This window comes from Acyrthosiphon pisum, chromosome A2, assembly GCF_005508785.2.
Source record: "Acyrthosiphon pisum isolate AL4f chromosome A2, pea_aphid_22Mar2018_4r6ur, whole genome shotgun sequence".
NCBI lineage: Eukaryota > Metazoa > Arthropoda > Insecta > Hemiptera > Aphididae > Acyrthosiphon > Acyrthosiphon pisum.
Window position 1 is genome coordinate 92,487,751 of NC_042495.1, and position 23,539 is coordinate 92,511,289.

General features: G+C 30.5%; 3 protein-coding genes across 5 annotated transcripts; 1 reads left to right on the forward strand and 2 right to left on the reverse strand.

Moving 5' to 3' along the window:
- Positions 1-1,745: 1,745 nt before the first annotated feature.
- Positions 1,746-9,655, reverse strand: LOC100161168 (polycomb protein Scm). 3 transcript variants are annotated; one of them, XM_001948170.4, is made up of 14 exons: positions 9,492-9,655; positions 8,775-8,845; positions 8,424-8,566; positions 7,560-7,692; positions 6,914-7,035; positions 6,233-6,467; positions 5,970-6,155; positions 5,709-5,855; positions 5,512-5,646; positions 5,252-5,449; positions 4,382-4,540; positions 4,049-4,314; positions 3,837-3,964; positions 1,746-3,620 (listed from the first exon to the last, which is right to left on the reverse strand). In XM_001948170.4, exons 2-13 carry the CDS (start codon positions 8,794-8,796, stop codon positions 3,839-3,841), a joined length of 1,872 nt encoding a protein of 623 aa, XP_001948205.2. In that variant the 5' UTR covers positions 8,797-8,845; positions 9,492-9,655; the 3' UTR covers positions 1,746-3,620; positions 3,837-3,838. The 3 variants fall into 3 exon arrangements, with proteins under 3 accessions (XP_001948205.2, XP_008188131.1, XP_029346791.1); XM_008189909.3 differs by having other exon boundaries at positions 9,481-9,604; XM_029490931.1 differs by having other exon boundaries at positions 9,144-9,596.
- A 203-nt stretch (positions 9,656-9,858) lies between these two features.
- LOC100159035 (guanine nucleotide-binding protein subunit gamma-1) lies at positions 9,859-10,631 on the forward strand. The gene has a single exon (XM_003247895.4). The coding sequence runs from the start codon at positions 10,178-10,180 to the stop codon at positions 10,388-10,390; it is 213 nt and encodes a 70-aa protein (XP_003247943.1). The 5' UTR covers positions 9,859-10,177; the 3' UTR covers positions 10,391-10,631.
- Positions 10,632-10,820: 189 nt separating this feature from the next.
- On the reverse strand, positions 10,821-13,101 carry LOC100166614 (superoxide dismutase [Cu-Zn]-like). The gene is given in 4 exon segments (NM_001162771.1): positions 10,821-11,292; positions 11,510-11,697; positions 12,545-12,641; positions 12,713-13,101. Coding segments are annotated over 4 exon segments (459 nt in total). The 5' UTR covers positions 12,779-13,101; the 3' UTR covers positions 10,821-11,184.
- Positions 13,102-23,539: the final 10,438 nt, after the last annotated feature.

Genomic DNA, 23,539 nt, shown 5'->3' on the forward strand with positions numbered 1-23,539 from the left:
TAACCAATAAAAAATAACTTTTTTCGACAAGTACAAATTAAAATATACTTAAAGGGATAGAGTGCGTAATATAGATCAAAATTTTTTAAATGTATTAGGTATACAATATGACGTATTATTATGTTTAAAAAAAGTTTTTCCAAATAGGCACTAACTAGCTACTGTTTAAAAGATTAAAAGTATTCTATATTTATAATTGATATTTTAGAATCTTTTAATGTTGTTTAAGCATACTTTAACAATTAACTTAAAAGGACAGTTGATAATTCAAATTTTGATGGGTCTTCAATGTTTTATAATATAATAATATTAATTATTATAATCACATAATAGGCATTATTTACTATATATTATAATATAGTAGGTATCTACTATATACCTACCTAACAGGTATTACACCTCTACAGTATACTAACTAAACCTACAAAATAATAAGATATAAGATTAAACAACAGAGTACAATTCAAATGATTCCTATGAGACAAATAGTATACTCTGTTCAGCGAGAGAAAATGCCGATTCTGTGCATCCGCACTCCTCACCCTGCCGTCGACACCTGTTCCCCTTTGGCAGGGTTTCGCGTGTGGGGATGCGTAGAAAAACAGATTTTCGTCAATCGTCAGTCCGCGCCTCGCAGCGTGTTTTCTTGCCATACGAAGTATATATAAGTTCTGGAATAGGTAATTGTGATTTTATTTTTAAATAAATATTATTAATATCCCAAAATTTGCGACCGACAATCCTGCTTCAAGATGAAGTACACATAATACTTGGTCTCATATAAGAAGATCGAGTCAAATATAGGTTCCTTACCTAAATTACTTTGTGGGTCTTAATTTTTTTTTTAATGCATCTTACACATTTTAATATGCACCAAAAATTTAAATAATAAAATTAGACAACCTATAAATATTCTAAACATTGTTTTTCACAATTTCCCTTGTTCTATTTTTCATAAATACTTTTATACCTATGGCTTTGGCTATTAAGAATAACACATTTAAAATGACAGTTTAAAGTAAAACATTTTATTCTTATAACAAAGCATAAAACATTTACCTACTAATATTGTTTATTACTAGAAAATTGTTATATTAACCTCGCACCTACTACCTACTTTTAGCTAAAAATTATACAATCGAACTAACTATGTTCAAAAAAGAAAAATATGGATGACCTAGTTGTTTTGGAAACATGCAAATTTAAAACTTTATGCAAGATGCAGACAAATTTTCACTGGCAAGTCTTTCTTGGTTGTTTTTTCCAATTAAAAATATCCAAACAATTTTTTTTATCCATTATAAATTAAATTAAATTTGAATAAACCCAATATGTAAGCTGTGGATTAGAACTTCAAAAAACTTCAGTTATTTCTTATTAATAATACAGAAAATTCACAAAATTATAAAACCTATGTAATATTTTTATAACACTCACGGCTCAGAGCTCTTAACGGAAAATAATTATGTAGGTACTTAGTATAGGTAGATATTGATTAATATTAATGTATTATAATTTTATAATTTATAATTAAATAAAAATTACAGCATATCTGTTCACTGTTGTAAAGTAATATTGTTTATATTTTAAAGTTTGATTTGTTACTAAATAATGACTGTCCTCAATATATCCCTTAAAATTATATTATTTTAAGAGTTGCAATTACAATTTTTTTAGAGATTAAAATATGCATAAGTTGGAAATCAAAGATAATAAATGTGGTATATTTATAAAAACAATACAAATGCAAACAAAATACTATATTCATTTAAAAAATATAATTTTTCAATACAATCAATCAAAATATTTCTAAAATCACAGAAACAATTGCCATTATATTTTTCTCCCATTAGGCTATTAATATTACAATATAATTAATAAACAAAATATATTTCTATTACTAAAAATAAAATAAAATATACCTATATTACAAAAATTAAAACATGATAAAATATTACAGATTTATCTAATACATAAATTAAAGCTAATAACAAAAAATAACATAAATTAAAAGTACAAAACCATGGAGTGTAAAATGTTATTACTTTTATATGATCACAACTACCTTTTTAAATATTATTAAATTGTTTGTTGCTAATTACTTCTAATTAAACCAATAATTTTAGCTAATAGGATATTATGGACTATAGTTATATGGTTTGTGCTAAGCGAGGTTTTGGTTCCCAGAATATCAAATTAATATATTATTAAAACGATAATATTAATCAATTAATTCAATCACTAATATAATAGGCAATATAAAACTTAAATATACCCAATAAAAACCATTGTGTAAAGAAAAATATTCTGATTTCATAGATATAAAAAAATCATATGAAAGTTTAATTAATTATAAATTGTAATCATAATTTCTTAATTCGATAATATGCTACTAATTAGAAGAAAATTGTACTGGAAAAACAAAATATCAACATTTATAAGAGTTAAAATTGTTATTAATTCCTGTCCATCATGCAAAATTCCAAATTTGTATATTATAGAATCAACACTGATCACTGAGAAAATAATAAACAATATATCAATTAAACTGTATATTGGCTTAAAGCTTATTATTAGTCTTATGGAAAGTTAATTTATTTTGTTACATATATGTATATAAAATGGTAGACAGAGGTAACAATACTGTAATATCGTCCCCGTTCATGCAAAACACACCAAGTCCAAAAACATGAATCAGCTTTTGAAATTTTTTCAAACTTTAAATGTATACCATATGCAACCAAATTTGTTTTTTTCTTTTTTTAATTGAGTTTCCCTTAAGGGAAGTACCTGTTAATGAGTAGTTGTAAATAATATGACACTGTGAAATTTATAGCTCTTATTATTGTTAAAATACAAATTTCTAAGTCGATTTTTGGACTTAGTGTACTTTGCATGAACGGGGACGATATGTAACATCCTCTTGATATATTGATTATTAACACGTTGACTGCGTACTGACATAAATTGTCATCATGAGAGTCAACCAGCAATGCATTTGAAGTAATTTGGCATCCAATATAATATATTTAAAGTAAATGGTTTATTATTCCATACGTGTGACTGAATGTTATTTTATTATTATTTAGAATAGATAAACAAATGTTTTAAAATATGTATATATATATATCGTTTGGACGTATGACCATGTAAGAGGAATTTCTTTATGTTATTTATAGAATACTGTTTTTTTACTTTTATTATATGCACTGGGTGAAAACAGCAAATAGACATACGTAGTCAACATGTTAAATAAATTCAATGACAAAAAAACATAATTTAAAATTTAGTTATAAGAAAACTATATTTTTATTTATATTTCATACAGGGAAAAAATAAATCATTGTCCGTATAAATTAGAAAACAAAAATGTACAATGATTAAAAGTTAGTTAATAGAAATTTCATAAATAAAATAAAATATTTATTAAGGAAAACATATTAAGTATTATTACTTAAAAAAAAAAAAATTGATGTGAATTAATTTCATAGTAAATATCTATTACCTAAGCACCAATCATTCATAATACATTAAAATAGTTGGATAAAACAAAATTATTAATAATTTAACATTCATTGTTATCAACCTTGAATGAAAAAAGCTTCCAATGAGCTTTTCACCTGTAAAACAAAATTTGAATACATATTTTTTTAAGGAAAAAGTAAATAAATACGATTATTAAATATTTTATATTATACTATGGTAGATTTTATAATACCTAAATTACAATGTATATACTTTGTAAATTATGACTCAGTATCAATAATTAAGAATATAAAACTCACTATTCATTATTTAATAGAATAAAATATAGATATTTTAGTAATACAGCTTACTTTTATCTCCGTCGAGGTTTTAATCTATTGATTACGTTTTGAAGTTTTAAGGCAGGCCCTAATTTAAGTCCCATGTATTTCATCATTGTATCAGAGTTCAATAATAATAAGGCTTTTCCATCAATTTCCTAAAATAATAATTTTATTTATTTATTAAATTAATATTGATAAAATATGTTTTTGAAAATTTGATCTTAAATAACAAATCTTACATGTTTCCTAAAAAGATCAGCAAATGTATTTAACTGTAAATCTATACAGTTTATATGTTGAATAACATCTTCTACAGACCATTCTGCAGGGTCTACAGGTAATCTTATTGGCCCTTCAGTTGGGGTTGTGGAAGATGCAGCTTCCATTTCAGGTTCAGTTGTACATGGTTTTTTTGTTACTACTGTAACTTCATCGGGAGTTGAACTTTCTGGTGAACCATGTCGTTTTATACTTTTATTATCATTTTTTATTACTTCGTTCACATCTAAAATAAAATAAATTATTTAGATAATATAAAACTTTTTATATGATTGTAATTAAATATTATTTACTCTTTTCTAGTTTACATTCGGAGCAAACATTTAAAGCGGGACTTAACAAATTTTTGCAGCATGACAGATCTTCTAACAGAGTTCTGATATAATCCCAGAACTCATCTGTCTTCTCAATTTTTGGTAACTTAAAAACCCTGGATTTCCCTTCATATGTAGCTGAATAACAAAACAATTGTGTAATATTATTATTTTGTAGTGTATTTCAAAAAAAAATATTATTGCTTCTTGATGAAACTCAACACTTTTAACCCAAACTTTTTTAAATATATTATGAATTAATTTAGCTAAACATATTAATAGGTTTGAAATCATCATTATACATTAATATTTTTATGAACATTTTTGTGTTAGTGTGTGCATGGGAAGGGGGTCATAGTGGATAGATTAGACTCCAGGTTCTTTATGAATGCAAAGAAACTGGGCTATGTGCATCTCTATAAAGTCCTATTCAATTAAATAATAATAAAAAGAATAATGCCTTCGCGTGATGCAGAGCTTTTTGATTATAACAAGAATAAGTTCAAAAACATGTAAAAAAAAATTATTATGAATCACTAATTTACAATAAACTTAATTATTTATCAATTCATTAATTATGGACTATGGTATAAGTAGTTTAAACTATGCCAGTGATTTACAAACATCCTAAAAATGTCTCACACCATGGATAAAATTCAAAATTTATAATTAAATAATTCAAAAACTATATTTTATTTTATATATTATTAAATTATTATTACGTCCCAATAATAATGAAAAAAAAGATAAGATTAACGTTAGTTGAAAGTATAAACTATAAATGATTTAAAAAATAAGTTTATTTAAAAATAAGTGTAGAATATAGTTCTTACTATTTGTTGTTTTTACCTGTTATTGTACATGTACTATCACCTTGTTTCTTCATCAATGTCGTAACTGATTGAATATCATGTGCAGTATTTACTAAATGTTGTATAGTGTCTTTCAAAACTTTTTGTACTAATCCAGGCCCTAATTGCTTAGGAAGTTCAAACAATTTAGAAGAATCCATAAATGGGCCACACTTGCACTCATGGTTTATAAATACTGAAAATAAAAATATTTAAGTTAATTATTAAAATAAGATTGTTAATTAAAACTTGTAATACCAGAACATGATTCTTGGATACCAGCTTCTAGATCACTTGCACTATCTGGAGTTAAATTTATAGAATCATTAAAATGTTGTTTTACATTTGCTGAAGACTGTGCACTATTAGGTCTACTTCCTGAATAGCGAGATCCTGTAATAGTTTATTAATTGTTAATTTATTTTACTATAATTACCAAGTTTAATATGTATTACCTTTATGACCAGGTGGCTGAAGTGGGTGGCCACTTTTTACACACCATCCTACTGGAAATATATCTCTAGAATCATATGAACACCAATAGTCAAATGCACCTCTCCATCCATCAAATGTAACAAATATATTGTTTTTATTAACATCACCTAATACAATTAATACAATATAACTATTTAGTTGATTAATATTTATTATTATAATATATATAAAAAATAAGTCTACTGATTATAAAAATAAGTTAATATAATTAGTTAACTTACCAATAGTTGCCACACAAATTAGGTGTGGATTTTTTTTATCGACTGCTTCAATTTTTTGACCAACTTTAAATAAATTGTCAGTAGGAGCATCTGGTTCAGATTTAAAAGCAGTATCGGGAGAATATAAAGCTCCGTTTAGGGTCTTCAATAGGAACATAGGGAATAGTGAACCATTCATACGAAAACCTAAAAACATATTTAAAACTATATTGTAAACTTTCATTAACATAAATTAAATTAAAATATATAAAATATAAATGTACCAAGAGGGGGTTGTAACATTCCGCCTTTTTTTTCTGTATAACCAATGGGTTTTAATTCTGAAGAGTCAACTAATCGCCAAAAATCATTTTTATTATCTCCACCATCTAGACGAAGACGTATTCTGGGGCCAACAACACCTATGACAGTTGCAATGCACATGGATGTTATGTTTCGAGGATCCACTGCTTCCAATTTCATACTTGGTTTGAATTCATTTTCCGGAGATACTTCATGCTATATATATTAATATTTTATTCTAATAAGTTTTGGAAAATATTCAATTTAGAATAAATTTAAGTTTCATGAAATTACATTAGTAATATTTTTTTTTCAAGCCTATACTAACTTTTAATAATTAATTAGCATTGATATTAAGAGATACTATTATTACAAAGTATACAGGGTGATTTTTAAAGCATGCTCACCCCCATTTTAGAACAGAGCAATGAATGTATTGATTTAACAATTTTTTTTTGTGTTATCACTGTTTAGGGCAGTAACACTGCTTCGAGTTTCTCAGCATCTTGTTCGATGGAAAAGTGAATATACTTAAGATATAATAAATAAGAATATAATAAGAATATAATTTAAGCATAAAAATAGCATGGGCATGCTTAAAAGTCACCATACAGTATATTCATTAAAAATCATTGATCAACTGATTATTAACTTTATTTAACCTGTTTAAAACAATAAGTAGGAGCTGCTGAGCTTGATGTTTCTTTAAGATAATTATCCCAATCAAATACTGGACTACCGTGAGCAGAAAATGGATTTTCCACTTGAACATCTCCAAATACAGCTGAAATATAGAAAACATATGAAATATTATTTATTATTAAAGCATCATCAAATATAAGTAAATTATACTTTAATATTTAACATCAAAAAAGATTAGATTCATAATTGTTAGTAATCATTACTTATTTATAATTGAAAAACTGAATACCTAACTATAAAAAAAATTGCCAGGAGAGGGCATTACCATATTACACATTGTAAATGATGGCAGAGACACGGTATTATTCTCTCCTAGCACAGAGTAAATAAATTATAATTAACTACAGTGTCCATTGTGTATGATATTTTACAAAACCATACAATAATCTAAGATAACTAAATGATATTAGGAAAATGGCATAGGATTTTATTATATATTTTTAATTAGTCTAAACTTGTAAATTTTAAAACATATTTCAAATTAATATAATTTAAATATTTATTATAAAATATATGTCTATATCATACATAACAACAAACTCCTATATAAAAATTAAAAAGTTTAGTTTTTAATTAAGGGTTTTAAAATTAAATATAAGTACTAACTTTTTTTGGTTTGTTCTTTTCTTTGGTGTTTATTTAAACAAGCAGTTGAACAAAAGTTTTTTGGAGTAGAATCTTGATTTTCTTGTTTAACCGGAGAGCCTTTAATTATATTATCACAATTTGCACATCCGTTCTAAATTAATAGAAACAGGGTTAATTTTAGTTAAATAATATTTATAATAATAAATATTTTTTAGCAACAAAGTGCAACAAAAAAAAAAACAAGTTGCAAGCTCGTTCTTAATAAATAGTAAGATATATTTTTAGTACTAAAAATATAATTTAAGACTCACATAATTTAACCTGTAGTGGAATTGAATAACAGTTTTTAACTCATTTTTAGAACAATTAGAAGTTTAAAATATCTTCAACTTAAATGATCAAAATTGCTTAAAATTAAATTAGAGAATAACATTTAAAACTTTGAAAGCATAATTAACAGAATTTACTGAGTAGTTATATAAACACATTTTAGGTATAATCACAGCAGTTGTGCCTATACAGAATGGACCTTCTGGAGCAACTGAGTCGCCCACCTGAAAGTTGTCGACTTACCCGACATTCTCAACAGGTCAGTCTTTGAAGATTTACCGGCCAATCACCTTGAGAGGGCCAAGAAGAAGCAGAAGAGACGGTCAGGATCTTCTAAAAACAATGGAGGAGATCCTGACTCTCAAAGAGGAGGAGAAGGTCAGTCAGGATTAAAGCGAACTAACAGAAGAGAAACTGCATAAACCTAACACTAACGGATCAATGACAGTAATCTAGTTAATCCATTATTACTGACCTTACTATTACAGTATAATACAATTTTCTTGTTACCTTAAATAACTGATTAACTAAATTAGTTATTAAAATAATTACCTTTACGTATTCTTTTCGAAATTCTGTAAGACAATTGACAGAGCAAAATTCTTTTTTTCCATTTTGTGTAGGTAATACGTAATTTAAAGGATGCTTTGAGTCATTGCACATAGTACATGTTGATTTTGCCTTTGGAGGGCGACCTTAAAAATGTAATATTTAAGCTAGGTAATTAATGAAACATTTTTTTTTAGATATGTATTTTAAAAAGTAGAATCTGATTAAAATGGTATTTTAAGCTAATTTCTACTAAATACAAAAACAAATTAGAGATTCACTCTCAGTATGTTTACTCAATATATTTCAAATTTATTAGTTATTACTAATTAGTAAAATATAAATGGGACATACCTCTCATCTTGTTGGTTTGCATATTAAGTATAAAATTAAGTCCAAATTAGTTCTCAATTTTTCTATTTTACCTAGAATATAAAAACAAACATAATAAATTGTTACCATAAGATTAAATATACATAGGTATCTACGCTTAATACGTTTAGTACATTTAAAAATGTTTGATCTTTAACAAATTTAATTTAATTATTGTAGTCTGGCGTTACAAAAATGTATTTATGTATAATATATGACAATAAGATTTATTTATTGTCATTATTTTATTAAAATCTTATTAATATATTTTATACAATAATATAACTATACTCATACTCATATCTACAAGAAAATAATAAATTATTGATAAAAAAAAAGTTTGGTACTTACTAAGTTTTTTTTATTATATTAGATAGGTACGATAGTAAATAAACAACTTAACTATATTTTGTAAAACTGAATGACAACTTATAATAAAATATATATTATATTCTATATTCATAATAGTTAGTATTATTACTATTAATCAACTATTGACAAATTCCTTTAATATCGATAAACTTTACACTTGATAATAGACATCATGTTTCACAAACAAGAGAATTTTAAATTTTAAAAAAAATCAACTTAATTAGAAGTTAGAAACATACCCAGATGGTTGTAATTCATTAGATATTTATTTATTAATTATTCTCTAAAATACTAGCTTTAAATAAATCCAGCTTACTTTAAACTTACTTGCATAAAACTTTTGAAGTAGAACAACTAAACAGTAAATGTAAACTAGGACAATTGTTTTTAAAAGTTGATTAGATTTAGATAAATACTAAATAGCATTATCGGCTTTTTAAGAGTCGCAAGAAAAACGTCAACAAAAGAACTTGGTCCGCCATTGGCCGGATATGATAGATAACAGTGGTTTACAAAATGCAAAGTTTATCAACCGTGGTTTACATTACGTGAATACAAAAAAATATTATAATATATTATTAATTTCATGGAACAAAATTGAAGATAAACCTAACCACAGCTCAGCTCAACAATACCGTGGTTTAATATGAATTGTGGTGCTAACTGATAAGATTTTTAATTTTTTTATCACTTTCAATCCCTAATTACGACCAAGGACTCAAAGCGATTACTAATACTACGCTTCATCGAATAGTGAATACTGTTGAATGCGAAGTGTGAACTGTTTTGTGTCAATTATCATAATATTATCTTTATTTTAATAATAAATTACAGCTTAATCTCGTTTACAGTTTATACAGTTGTTATTCATAACGTTTGAACCGATTAGTTATTTAATATATTGATTAATATCCGCCTCCTTCAAGTCACTTCAAGTCCTTTCACTGGACTTATATTTCTATTTGAAAGTGTGACCACACCCATCTAAAATAGGCCTATCCGATACTGCAGTCATGGACATGATGATTTCCAATCTGCAACAGCAGCGGCAGATAACGGAACAGCTACGCAGAGAAGCAGCTGTGAAACGTATACCCGTTTCACAAGCTATACAAGATATTATAAAATATATCAGGGAACGAGAAATGGAAGATTGTCTAATGGTTGGTTTTTCATCGCAGAAAGCTAATCCATTCAGAGAGAAAAGTAGTTGTGCAGTTATTTAAACTTATGTATTATTTAAAAGTGAAAATTACTTACTGTTAATATTGTAAGTTTGAAGGAAACAAAAATATACAATTTTTACCCTACTGTATTAACGAGTATGATCAATTATAATTATTTTAACTTCACTATTACATTTTATTTTTTTTGCTTAGTATGTACCAGTGAAAAATTACTATCTTATATAATATGTATTACCTGATTCATTTTTTTAAACTAATAAAATGTTTGTATGACAAATAATATTTTTTCTTTGTACCTTTCATTTCGTTTAGTCATAAAGTTAGACTAGAGTAAAGTACCAACTATAAAGATATTTTAATTGATTCATTGAATCATATTCATAATATATCAAATTTTACTGGTGACATAATATAAAAAACAGATAGGTTAGGTACACTAAATTATCAATAAAATAAAAACAAAACAATCTTTTTTAAACATTTTTTAATGAAGATTAATTTCCCATGCTAAAAATTAAGAATACCAAATAACCATGTAAAAATAAATAATGAAAACAATTAAAAGACAAATATTGAAATATACATATAATCATATTTAATGACAGAAAAAAATCTTCAAAAACAATCAAAATCTTTATTTGTAAACATTTTTGGAATCTATGAATTTTAGAAGTTAATTCAGTAAGAAAATAAACAAATTACCTACATATTATTATTAAATTTAAATTTAAACTTATTTCTTTTTATTGCTTCTACAATATGTCTACAAATCCATTTAATATAAAACACAATTTCAAAATAAAATATTATAATGTATACTAGGTAGAAATTGATTATTTGGTGATTCCAATAACTCCACAAGCTATTCTGGCTCCAGCATTTCCTGTAGTTGCACTTAATTCGTGTCCTCCTTTACCTAAATCATCTTGGTCAGCATGTACCTATAAAATGAAAATTGAATATTTTATATTATATTTATTAGTTTGAGTGAAGTAAATGTAATAGTAATATCAAGCTAAAAATAATTTTAAAAACAATTTTATGAATTTTACTATTTTTTAATTCCTGTGAATTATTCTTAGAATAAATAGATCATTTAAGTGCTTAACTAGTTTAACACTTTACATTGTATATTTTAAAAATTAAAAAAATACTTACTACTAAAGTACGACCTATAATGTTGAGAGGTCCCGTAAGCGATATGATTGGATCATTGAATTGTATTTTGGTCACAGATGAACCAGGAGCTTCAATATTACCTAAGTCACCAACATGTCTTACATCATCATTAGGAGCTCCATGGGTTTTTCCAAAAGGATTAAAATGTGGACCAGAGCTCATACAACCTACAAAACAACGCTATAATAAATCACTTGTCAAGATTTGAGACTTAGGGCCGATCTTATAATGTCTGGTAAAGTATCATTTAATGCTAACAGACTGATAACAGATTTTTATGACCGGCAGAATTTGGCTGGTTAAGTGTCGGTTAACTTTAACTAGACATCGTAAGAACGGCCCTTAATTATATTTATATATTATGGGCAAAAATGAGAATTATTTAAATCAACTGGTATAGTGAGTGGTATGGGACTATAATGATATTCATAGCCCATAGGTTAACAGTAATACTATGTTATTTTCATTATATTTTATTGTTTTAAATGTAATATAATAATGACGAGTAAAGCACCACAGACAAGTAAATTAAAAACTAGAAACCAATATTAGCTTAAGACTGAAGTTTTGTCAAATAGGTATTTCTAAGATAGGCTCCTTACTCTCTAGTAATTAAAAGAAATACAAATTCAAATAATTGTATTTTAATGGTAAATACTAATCGTTTCTTTTTCCTTTGGGTTTAAAAGCATTCCTTTGATTAGAACCAATAGATTAAAAATTCTAAAACCGCAAGAACTCCAAAATGTACAATCTTAATTGATTTGAATGCTGAATTCCGCGATGTCCCACGAATTGAACATACATTTTTTAGAAATAAATTAATAATAATAAATATAAATCTTAATTTAACGCCGATAAAAATATTAGCGCCCATGGCTTAGAGCACATGCACATTTCCCTCCCCCCTCTTTTTAGCACGACACTATGTAGTCCGAACAAGCTAAATTAAAAGGTTACAAAATAGAAATTAGAAATTAGTAAATTCTTGTATAAATATATTATTTAACTTACCATTAGTGTTATCACCAAATTCATGTATATGAAATCCATGGCGGCCTTTAGATAGTCCAGTTAATTCGCCAGTTATTTCAACCGGAGATTTATCATCCTAAAATTAAAATAAATTAATAAATACAATTAACAAGAGTCACAATATCTGTATTATAATTATGTACTTACAGGTTGTGAGAAAAAAATGGTACCCTTGACATCTTCACCGTTCAAAACACAAACGGCTTTAACCATTTTTTTAAAATTATTTTTTCAACAGGCACGTTCCAAAATATTGTTCAACTCACGCGTTAAAAGGTTTGTAATAAGAAGTAAATTTTATATGATTTTAGTCTGTAAGTATTATAATGATCGAATGAATAATGATTAAATTACATAAGAGTATGAGACTTGACTACGTGACCTCGACGCTTGAGTATGTAATTATGAAACTTAAAAGTTAAAACAAGGAAACAGAATACACGATAATTATTAATATAACTATGGAAGAATCGAAAAAATATACCAAATTGAAATGATGAAATATGTATTCTCCCGGCCGGTTTTATCTAATGTCTATGGGTTGTATACAATACGTCTTGTATGTCATAAATTTATAAATATGAAGTTCATAACGACATTACGACAATATAACCTTTAACCAGTGTGTTTTAAAGTCCGAGTGTTCCTAAAATGCTTAGATCGTATTCTTGTGTGATCTAATATAAAAATAGTAAAATATAGTAAGTATTGAGTAATTTCATAGACCTATAAAGAGGTATCCATGAGTAATTTATTGTATTTAAATTTATTTGATGTTTGACAATTTTTCAATTGGATAATATTAAACCTTAAATTGATTATTAATTGAATGTATGTTGTATGTACCTACCAAGTTTACCTTTAGTTGCTTCAGTTTAACAATTTACAATATTATTTAAATGCTAATTAATAATGTTAAAATAATTGGGAATTTGGATATTTTATTATTAATAATAACCATAACAAGGGTGCACCCCGGGGGCTAGGCATTACCGGCTTAAATGATTGGCCCTAACATTTTGGTAATTTTATTAGGTTACTTATTGACTTTCAATTATTATATAAGAAAATAAAAAAATATCTAACTATGATCGTGTTATTAGTGTAATAAAAATATCTGTGTTTAAACATTGAATAATAATAAATCAGAATTAACAATACTACATTTTTATTAGTGGTTTGATATTTTAACATATTTTTCATAACTTTTCTAACGTTAAATCCAGTGGCGTAGCCAGCGGGTAGGCCTGGTAGGCCTGGGCCTACCCACATTTTTCCAAAAGAAATATTTTTTTATCCTATTAAATGTGTAGTGTATATGACTATAATATTATGTAATTAAAATAATTGAATTAATATATTGTAAATACGGTTTTAATTAACAAAATTAAATCCCGATGGTTTTTAATCGGTTCTGCAAATCAGTCAATGACACGTCTTTTATTTTGAGTGTTGTGGTTTATACCGATCAATTCCTGTTAATCGGCATCCGACGAAATTTATCGTGCATCAAATACAGTGTATAATATAATATTATAGCCCGACATCCCGTATGGCCCGTTACCTGGATATTCTCAGCTATAATTACCAATATGATAGATATTAATCTTATCCATTAAATTGACGATTATTTCCAAAAATAACGAGACTGTAAACTAAATACGTTGTAGTCGGATAGATACGATTGCGATTGTCGATTAGTTTAATACTAATCGCACTGCGTTACTGCGAACGCTTTTAGTACAACGTAGTGATTATATTTCGCTTTTACTTTTACTTAGTCCGTCGCGTAGCTCATTTTTGAAAAATGAATCGTTTTTTAATCACATCAGGTAATTTAAAAACAACTGATGTTTCAACTATTTCGGTTTCTGAGCCTAATGGCCCTGGATCAAGTGCGCGTACATCAATATCAGATACCTACATATAAACAGTGAGTTTAACAGAACAAAAAATAATATTTTTTAATATTTTAGACGTAATATATTTCGAAATGAACCGACGTTTTAATACAAATTATGATATGTATGCAACTTTAGAAGCTTTAGGTCAAAATTCATCAACATTTTTAGACAGTGAAATAATTTGTCGTTATGCTGGAACATTTCCATTTTATCGATCAAATGAATTTATTACCAAATTAAAATGCCAATGTCAACTGGGAAAAACCTCATTTTTATCTGTATCTGATCTTTTTGAATTATATCAAGAAGTAAAAAAATACAAAGTTGGACTTGAAGAATTAACAAAAATTATTGATAACGTTTTGGTTTATTTGGTAGTTCCAGTATCTAGTGCCTCAGCAGAAAGGAGTTTCTCGACGATGAAAAAAGTAAAAACATACCTATCTAAGATGACATAACGATGACAAGTAGCAGACTAAATAATTTAACTTTGTTGTCTATTGAGAGATAAGTGGAAAATTCATAGAAAATCCATCTGATCAATTGACGAGTATGCATCAATGAAAAAAGAAAATTGGAATTTTCAATTTAAAAATATTATAATAAAGCTATATCTTTTTTATTAATTTAATTTTATACTAATAGTTTTAAATAAAAATAAATCCATGTAGTATGCCTATAATAAATGTATAACATACGCGGTATTCTGAAACTTTTTTATTTTTTAAAAATATTCATTGGTGATCCTTACACCAACATCACCAACAGAAAAAAGTGTCTAGCTACGCCACTGGTTAAATCTTAAATCAACCATTTATTTAGCCATTATACATACCAAGTACTTAATCCATTTAACAATTAAAATACTCATTAAAACATTTAATAGACAATATGCATGTTTAATTCCTTTTTCCAAATCTAAATGAAATCAATAATGTATGTTGTCATTCATAAAAGAAAAAACTTTTTTTATCTAATTATAATTAATTGTTTCAACATTGTTAATAGAACTAAATGGTTTTACAAAGTTAAACATTTACAATAAATACAACAATTAATAAATATGAATTAACAAAGAAATATCTTCTTTGTTAATGACCTGTTGTCTGCCCAGGTCTTCTACTCTTCTAGGTAGGTCGTAGGTGGTATGACAAAATCTATTTTGTATGACAAAATCTATTTTGTATGACAAAATCTATTTTGTCATGGTAGTATATGTCTTGTGGTAGGCATGGTTTTCGCCTGTAGGTTTAGATGTTATTGTAGGTACTTATATAATATTTTAATGTGATATTTTGTTATACATTTATTTCATTTCTTAGCCGGTCACATAACATTATTGTAATATTTATACACCGAACACTGACGAATCGTAATAATAATATATTATTTTTTTCAAAACCGTTTTCCGTGTTTTTTTTTCATTGTTTCACGCCACCCCGACTTGGACTTACACACTAGTTTTACCTTAACTATCCTAAACACATAACTTAAAATTTAGTTGTTCAACAATTTATGTAAAAGTTAAATTAACAACTGATTTCCATGTGTGTGCCACTGTTGCTCGGCGATTACTTTTAATTATTATTTATTATTACTATGTGGCTTGCTTTCGACGGATTTTTTTGTCCGTGCATTTTGTGCTCCCACGTCTCGTCGAGCGCGCAGAGTTTATTTTTAATTATATTTAGTTTTTTTTCGTATATATATATTATAAATTACAGTAGACGCCATTTTTAAGATTCACGGATATAAGGTTCAGTCACTTATTAGACTGAAATAGTGAAATCGTCAGGAACCAGGGCCGTCTTGACGATTTGCGGGGCCTAAAATGTCATTAATATAATAATATTGATAAATTACCAAGTCTATAAATAGAGTAGGCACCTAATACAATATGAAAAAAGGTGGACAAGTGGGTACCGCCCTGCTGTATAGTGGGTGTCAAACATTTCGTTGTAATGGATGTGTTATATTTAAATTACATTGATAAATTATTGTAATTTGTAAACGAAAAAATATTCTGAGTGGAGACGTTGTATTAGCTTAGCACACTTGTATAGATAATTAAATTAAGAAGTTAAAAAAAATTAACAAAGATCGAACACGTGACTTTTCGGGGACTTTTTTAGTTTGATAGAGGTACAAAAACTTGTTGGAAACCTTCTATTAAAATTTCTTATGTAAGGTATGAAAAGAAAATCGTTTATGAATTTTGTCAAAATTTGAACTTTATAAGCATATAACAAATAATTGAGCCTATGTATTTTTAAACTTCCATTAATGAAAATTATAAGGAACCTATCATTACCTTTTTGGGATTTTATACTAAATAAAAAAGATTTTATCGAGGATAATTTAAAAAAAATTAGAAAAATGGAAGGCTCAAGGATATAAATATTTCAAAAATAGTCAAAATATTGAGAAAATATTTTATGGAAAATTCTAATACAAACATTTGTTGGAAATTTCAAGGTTCTACGGTTATTAATTTTTTAGATACACCAAAAAAATAAAATCGATTTTTTGCAAAAATTGGTTTGTATAGAAGTCAACTATTTTTTTGTTTTTCTCAAAGCTTTCTAAAACTACTTGAAATTTTTAATTTTGATTTCCCAAAAATACCAACTATAGTGATTCGGTACAAAAACACACAACGCTTAAAAAGGGCGTTATCACGGCCAACATATAGTACTCGTATATGGCAAGCCAAGACAACTCAATGTCTTGCACATAACTCACACGAACAATCATATTATATACGAGTATTCTACGCAACATTGCCGAGTGAAAACGACATCTAGGATACCTGGCGACCCGTAGGTCGATGTCATTTTCACTTACCAAACACCGATATGCCCATCAATCACAACAACGCTAGGGTCAGTCGATGCGTATATATACGGGTGCATTCGACCGATTGTCACCAACAACATCACTATTTTATCATTATCATCATTATCATTACACCAACTAATCATCAGCATCAGTAACACCATCTATACACCATACTGCATTCGTAAGTACCACATTTTTTACTAGTCCTCCCCAACGACTACGAGGCAAGTAAACCCGAGAGTTCGCACCGCCGGGTCGTGTCTGTGCATCGTGCACGATCGTTCCACCAAACTATTTACCGCTATGGGAAACCATCGCGGGGGCAAAGGCAAACACAACACTAATCGTAAGAAAACGGGCGACACGCCAACTCCTATGCAGCTTAGACACCGCAATACACAAATTAACTCTGGAACCCAGCGGCCAGATCAAAAATCACCAACTCCAACATCTGAATCCTTGAACTCTAACGGCAGCTGGACCAGCAATGAAACATCTACATCACGTTCTCCTACACCAACATCACGCTCTCCATCAATCGAACTATCTGAAAACCCCACTGCTAATAAAACAAAAACGCTCCGAATACCACCGATCCTCATCCAAACAAGCCAGGAAACTTCATGGCGGAAAATTGCAAAAGCCTTGTATACCATACAAGGACTTGACCAGGTAACTGCAAAAACAACATCCATCCCAATGCAAATTCAACTCAACTGCCCTGAAGAAAACACATTCCGCGTCGTCCAGAAATTTCTAACCGAAAATAAAATCAATTACCATACTTTCGCTCTCCCCGAAGAAAAATCACAATTAAAGGCATCCCTCTGGACATAACGGAAGAAGAAATCATCGAAGAGCTCACTTCAATAGGCTTCAAACCAAACTTTGTAAGAGCCTTCCAAAAAGATGGAAATAGACTACCCATCCACATGATCTCACAAAAAAGAACTGAAAACGTAAAGGACATTTTTGACACCCAGGACCTCTTCTACGTCCGAGTCTTAGTAGAACCTTACAAAACTTCCGGACCGACACAATGTTTCTCCTGCCAACGTTTCGGCCACTCCTCCCTCCAATGCGGCCACACACCCAGATGTGTAAAATGCGCTGGTGACCATCCGACCAAATCATGTGCAAAACCCAAAGAAGATCCGGCAACATGTTGCAACTGCATCGGCAACCACACTGCAAACTACCGCGGCTGCCCCTTCTACACAGAGCTAAGCAAAACAGAACAAACACTAAAACCAAATATGCCTACCACACAAGAAATACCTACGGAAATCAAACCCAACCAGAAAAAATACACTCAAGAAACACCTACTACAACCAAACCTCTCCTGAAAAAATCCACGGAAAAAACACGATCATACTCAGAAGTCACGAATCATCTCAAAAACGAACCAACCGTAAACGCTTCGAAAATTCTCAACATTGTAAGAGATTTACTCTCAACAATCCAACACTGTACTGACTCAGTGCAAAAGATGCCATCCTAAAAACAGTACTCAACATCAACCTACGCATTCTTTCGTGGAATTGCAACGGCATTGAAGCCAAACTTCCTGAACTCGCTACCTTCATCAAAAATCATAAAATTGACATAATTCTACTGGGTGAAACTCGCCTAAACGTAAAGCACCAACTCTCACTTCCAAACTTCTACACTTATCGTACTGACCGTACTCCTGCTCCACGAAAACCAACAATAGGTGGCACCGCAATTCTAGTACGACGGAACATCGTCCACCAACACATAATCATCAAGACTTCGATAGACTCGACAACGATTCAATTAAAACTAAACAAGAACATTGTCCAAATTTCTGCAGTTTATAAGAGTCCCCGGGACAAGCTACAACATCAAGATCTCAACGCGCTAACGAACCACAATGGACCCTTCATAATTGCTGGTGATCTAAATGCAAAACACACCGTTTGGAACAGCCGACGGGCAAACACTGCCGGAAATACTTTACTCCTCCAAATGGAATCAACCGACTTGTACACAGTTACAGCGCCGGACTCTCCGACCTATTATCCGTTCAACGCTGCCCATCAACCAGACGTCTTAGATATTTTTCTACATAACCTGCAACCACAGAAATACTCACTCAACAATATCAGTGACCTCTCATCGGATCATAATCCAATTATTCTATCGATCTGCGATTCGCCAGTGACAAATTCACCACCGAGATCCCGGACAAAAACAAATTGGAAAAAATTCACTTTAGATATGCCCCATATCAGCACAAAACAGACATCGATAGAGAAATTGAAAAACTAACAACAAACATACAGCAAGCAATCAAAAACTGCTCTACTACACAAACCCACCCTCGGACCTTCTCTACCCTCCCCGATGAAATATTATTGGAAATTAGAACTAAAAGGCACCTACGAAAAGAATGGCAAACGAGACGCGATCCTCAAATCAAACGAATGTACGACGCACAGATTTTGTACGTAAGAAACCTACTCCAAGACCACTGGAAAAAAGAATGGGACTATTTCACGGCCAAACTAAACTTCAAAGACAAATCTATCTACAAACTAAACAGACGCCTCCTCCATAAAACACCAGCATTGGCACCGTTAAGGGCTCCTGAAGGAAACAAAATCTACGACGAAAAAGCAAAAGCCGAACTCTTTGCGGAAACTATGGAAGATCAGTTTACAAACAACCCTGGCCCTGAGCTACCAGAAATAGACCAATCTATCGTTGAAATTGATGGCCACTCCACACCATCCTCAGAATTCACTTCACCGAAAATGGTAGGGAAAATAATATCAAAACTTCCCCCTGGTAAAGCACCGGGTTGCGATGATGTAACAAACACGGCGCTCAAACACCTACCAACGTCTGCCATCATAACATTAACACAAATATTCACTGCGTGTTTTAGACTCACATACTTCCCGGAAAAACGGAAAACAGCAACCATCATCATGATCCCCAAACCAAGGAAAGACCATTAGGAACCAGTAAACCACCGTCCAATTTCACTTCTCACCACCATGTCCAAAGTATTTGAAAAAATCATACTTGAAAAACTTAAAAACCTCGACCTTTAGAGGAAGCCACTCCACAACGACGCAACTCACTACAGTCATCAACGACTTTCTGGACAATTTCAATATAGGCGGAAGAACAGCAACTGTCTTCCTAGACGTAGAGAAAGCATTTGATCGTGTCTGGCATAAAGGTCTCCTCCACAAACTCCTTCAAATAAAAACACCTACCTGCCTTATCCAGCTAATTAAATCATTCCTAACCAGAAGATCGTTTCGTGTCAAAGTTGGTGACCAGCTTTCAACCCCCAAACCTATCCAAGCTGCAGTCCCACAAGGGTCATGCCTCTCCCCACTGCTGCATGTAGCATACATAAATGACATCCCCACAGGACACCAAACAAAGGTAGCACTGTTTGCTGATGACACCCTACTCTACTCAAGGAACAAAAACGCAAATTACGCAACCACTCACCTCCAAAAACAGTTGGACCAAACAACACTGTGGCTTAATAAATGGAGAATAAAACTAAACGTCTCAAAAACCGTAGTGGTACTCTACGGTCCAAATAAGAAAAAATCTCCGAAAAAACTAATAATCTCGGGTTCCCCTATCGATTGGTTAAAGGAAGCAAAGTACCTAGGCGTCACAATTGACAAAAACCTGAACTTCAATATCCACGCTCAAAACATAGTTAAAAAAGCAAAAGGGGCCAGGGCAGCTCTCTACCCAGTTCTAAACCGAAATAGTCCAATACCAGCGAATAACAGACCAACAATTTTTAAAATATACATACGACCAATACTAACCTATGCGGCAACGGCATGGGGATCATTATTAAGCAACACGAATTGAACAAAAACCGAAGCTGTCCAAAACATCGCAATGAGGACAGTCACCGGTGCACACTATCTCACTCGTAACTCAGCTATCCTCAACTCCACGAACATGACAAAAATTCAAGACACAAGCAAACTCGCAGCCAAGGCATTCCTCTACCGAGCAAACAATTCAAAATGTCCTCACTTCCAAACCCTAAAACTACCATCGAAGCATTACTTGAAATAAAATCAGGAGGAAACAGCGCAATCACTAAAAAAAAAAACCAAACAAACCACATATAGAGGCATAGACAACTAGTCTGAAACTCTAAATAGGCCTCAGGCCGCCCACCCAAAGGCAAGTCCAAGATCGTCACCAGTAATTCTCCAACCTTCAAGACATCAAGCCCATACAAAATGCATAACTGCTGTCACTGGAATACGGAGAAGAACACCCACTGCCACGCCGGAGCAACTAATCTAAAAAAGGAGCCGACCGACGAAATCAGCGAGACCCAAGACGCCACCCGAGGACTAGATACGACGACCAGAGACGACAATACGAACGCCTAATCGTCCTACGCCACTGCTCGCATTCAGTACGGGGGCCGAGGACTACGAAGAGTCGCCGATCACACGGTGGAGCCAGCCACGACGAGCTATCCAAGTTCACGGGATTCCAAAGACCACTGTCGGACCAGATTGTCAACGAACCCGTGTTCAGAACTCGTAGAACACACGCACAAATTCCCCCAAGCGCGCCTGCATAGGCCATGCTACCCGTCCGGAAATACGAACCAACACCACTTATTTGAGTGGGCAGGACGTATACACCCGGATCTTCCTCAACTGTAAATAACTCATTCCCCTCTTTGTCAAGGTGGTCTCGACTCCATGAACCATACCATACGGTCACGCGAACGTGAACCATCATCCCCTATCTTATATAACATTATATATAAAAAATAAAGACACGTTGATTACTCGAAATCACCCGAGTGTATAGTTTCTTTAACGTAGCGGAGATTCGCCCACGGCGGCTCCGTTACACTAATTTCACTTCTCTATCAGTAAGGATGCTGATCTCGAAAATCGGAGCACTTATTTACTACCCAAAATGTGCCTTAAAAAAACAGAAAAAAAACGCACATCATTGTAAATTCAATAAATTTTTTCGCTCCGCTCAGAATCTAATATATTATAAATTAACCTTCCTGCGTCTTAAATTAGCAAATGTGTCAATAAAAATTGAAATATAAATATAAATTTGGATTAGTCAGCATTTTATTCTACAAATATTATAGCTAAGTTGGTGTTTTTTTTTTTTGGACAGAACGCTTTGAAAATGTTATCATTTCGAACTTTGAAAATTGAATTTTTATCATATTAACTTGTTTAAAATGCAATACATTTATTTGACGACTGACGTCAATTAATATAAGTACGTATAGTCGTATAGGTATTAGGTAGTAAAAATTACAGAAATAATTGCCAGATAAATTGAGACGGTGGCGGCGGTGCTTTTCGGTAAGTGTAGCCTAAACTAGTCGCTGGCAATGTGGTGCAAAGGTCACACAGTTGGCTACGACGCGCGCAGTCACCAGTTTGAACCCGACTCAGTGCAAACAATTTTCTGCAGAATTATTTGTCGTATTACATATTATAATATTATGGACGTATCCAAATACATCATAAAGGCTGCTTAAGATAATAAGATACGTGTTATAAATACAAATCCCCCCCAAAAATATCATGCATTAGGTCAACAGATTCATGTGTTATTCTTTTACATACGATCCTAAAATTCTGTGTAGGTATAATACAACACTGCTGCAGTGTTTATAAACAATGGTAAACCGAGAGGATATTCAATATTGGCGTGCTGTTTAAACGTTTAAGCGTCGATCGTGTATTATCGATATTATTATTATTGTTAAATATTATTATTACAGTGAATCCTTTCTCAACGGACACCTCCAAATAACAGACGTTTTTTTTTTTTTTTGAGAAAAAACTACAAACTTTCTACAATAACTGAACCCTCCGAATAGCAGACAAAATTTCAGAGACCTTGATTGTCCGGTATTTAGAGACTTCATTGTATTATTATTATATTTGTTTATCATAAAATTAAAAGTGCACCCAACAGTTTTTCGACAATTTTCACGAATGTTCATGTTCAAAATTATTATTTATTTGTTCAAAAATTAGAACAACCGCGATAATATTATAATATTATAAATTATTATACCGTGTTTTTATTAAAACACAATATCATGCATTAGTGCTCCCGCGACTCGCCGAGTTTTCTTTTTAAGAGGACGCCACACGGATATTAGATTTGTTGTCTAATATATTGTATAATGTTATCTTCTTAGAAATGGTCTCCATC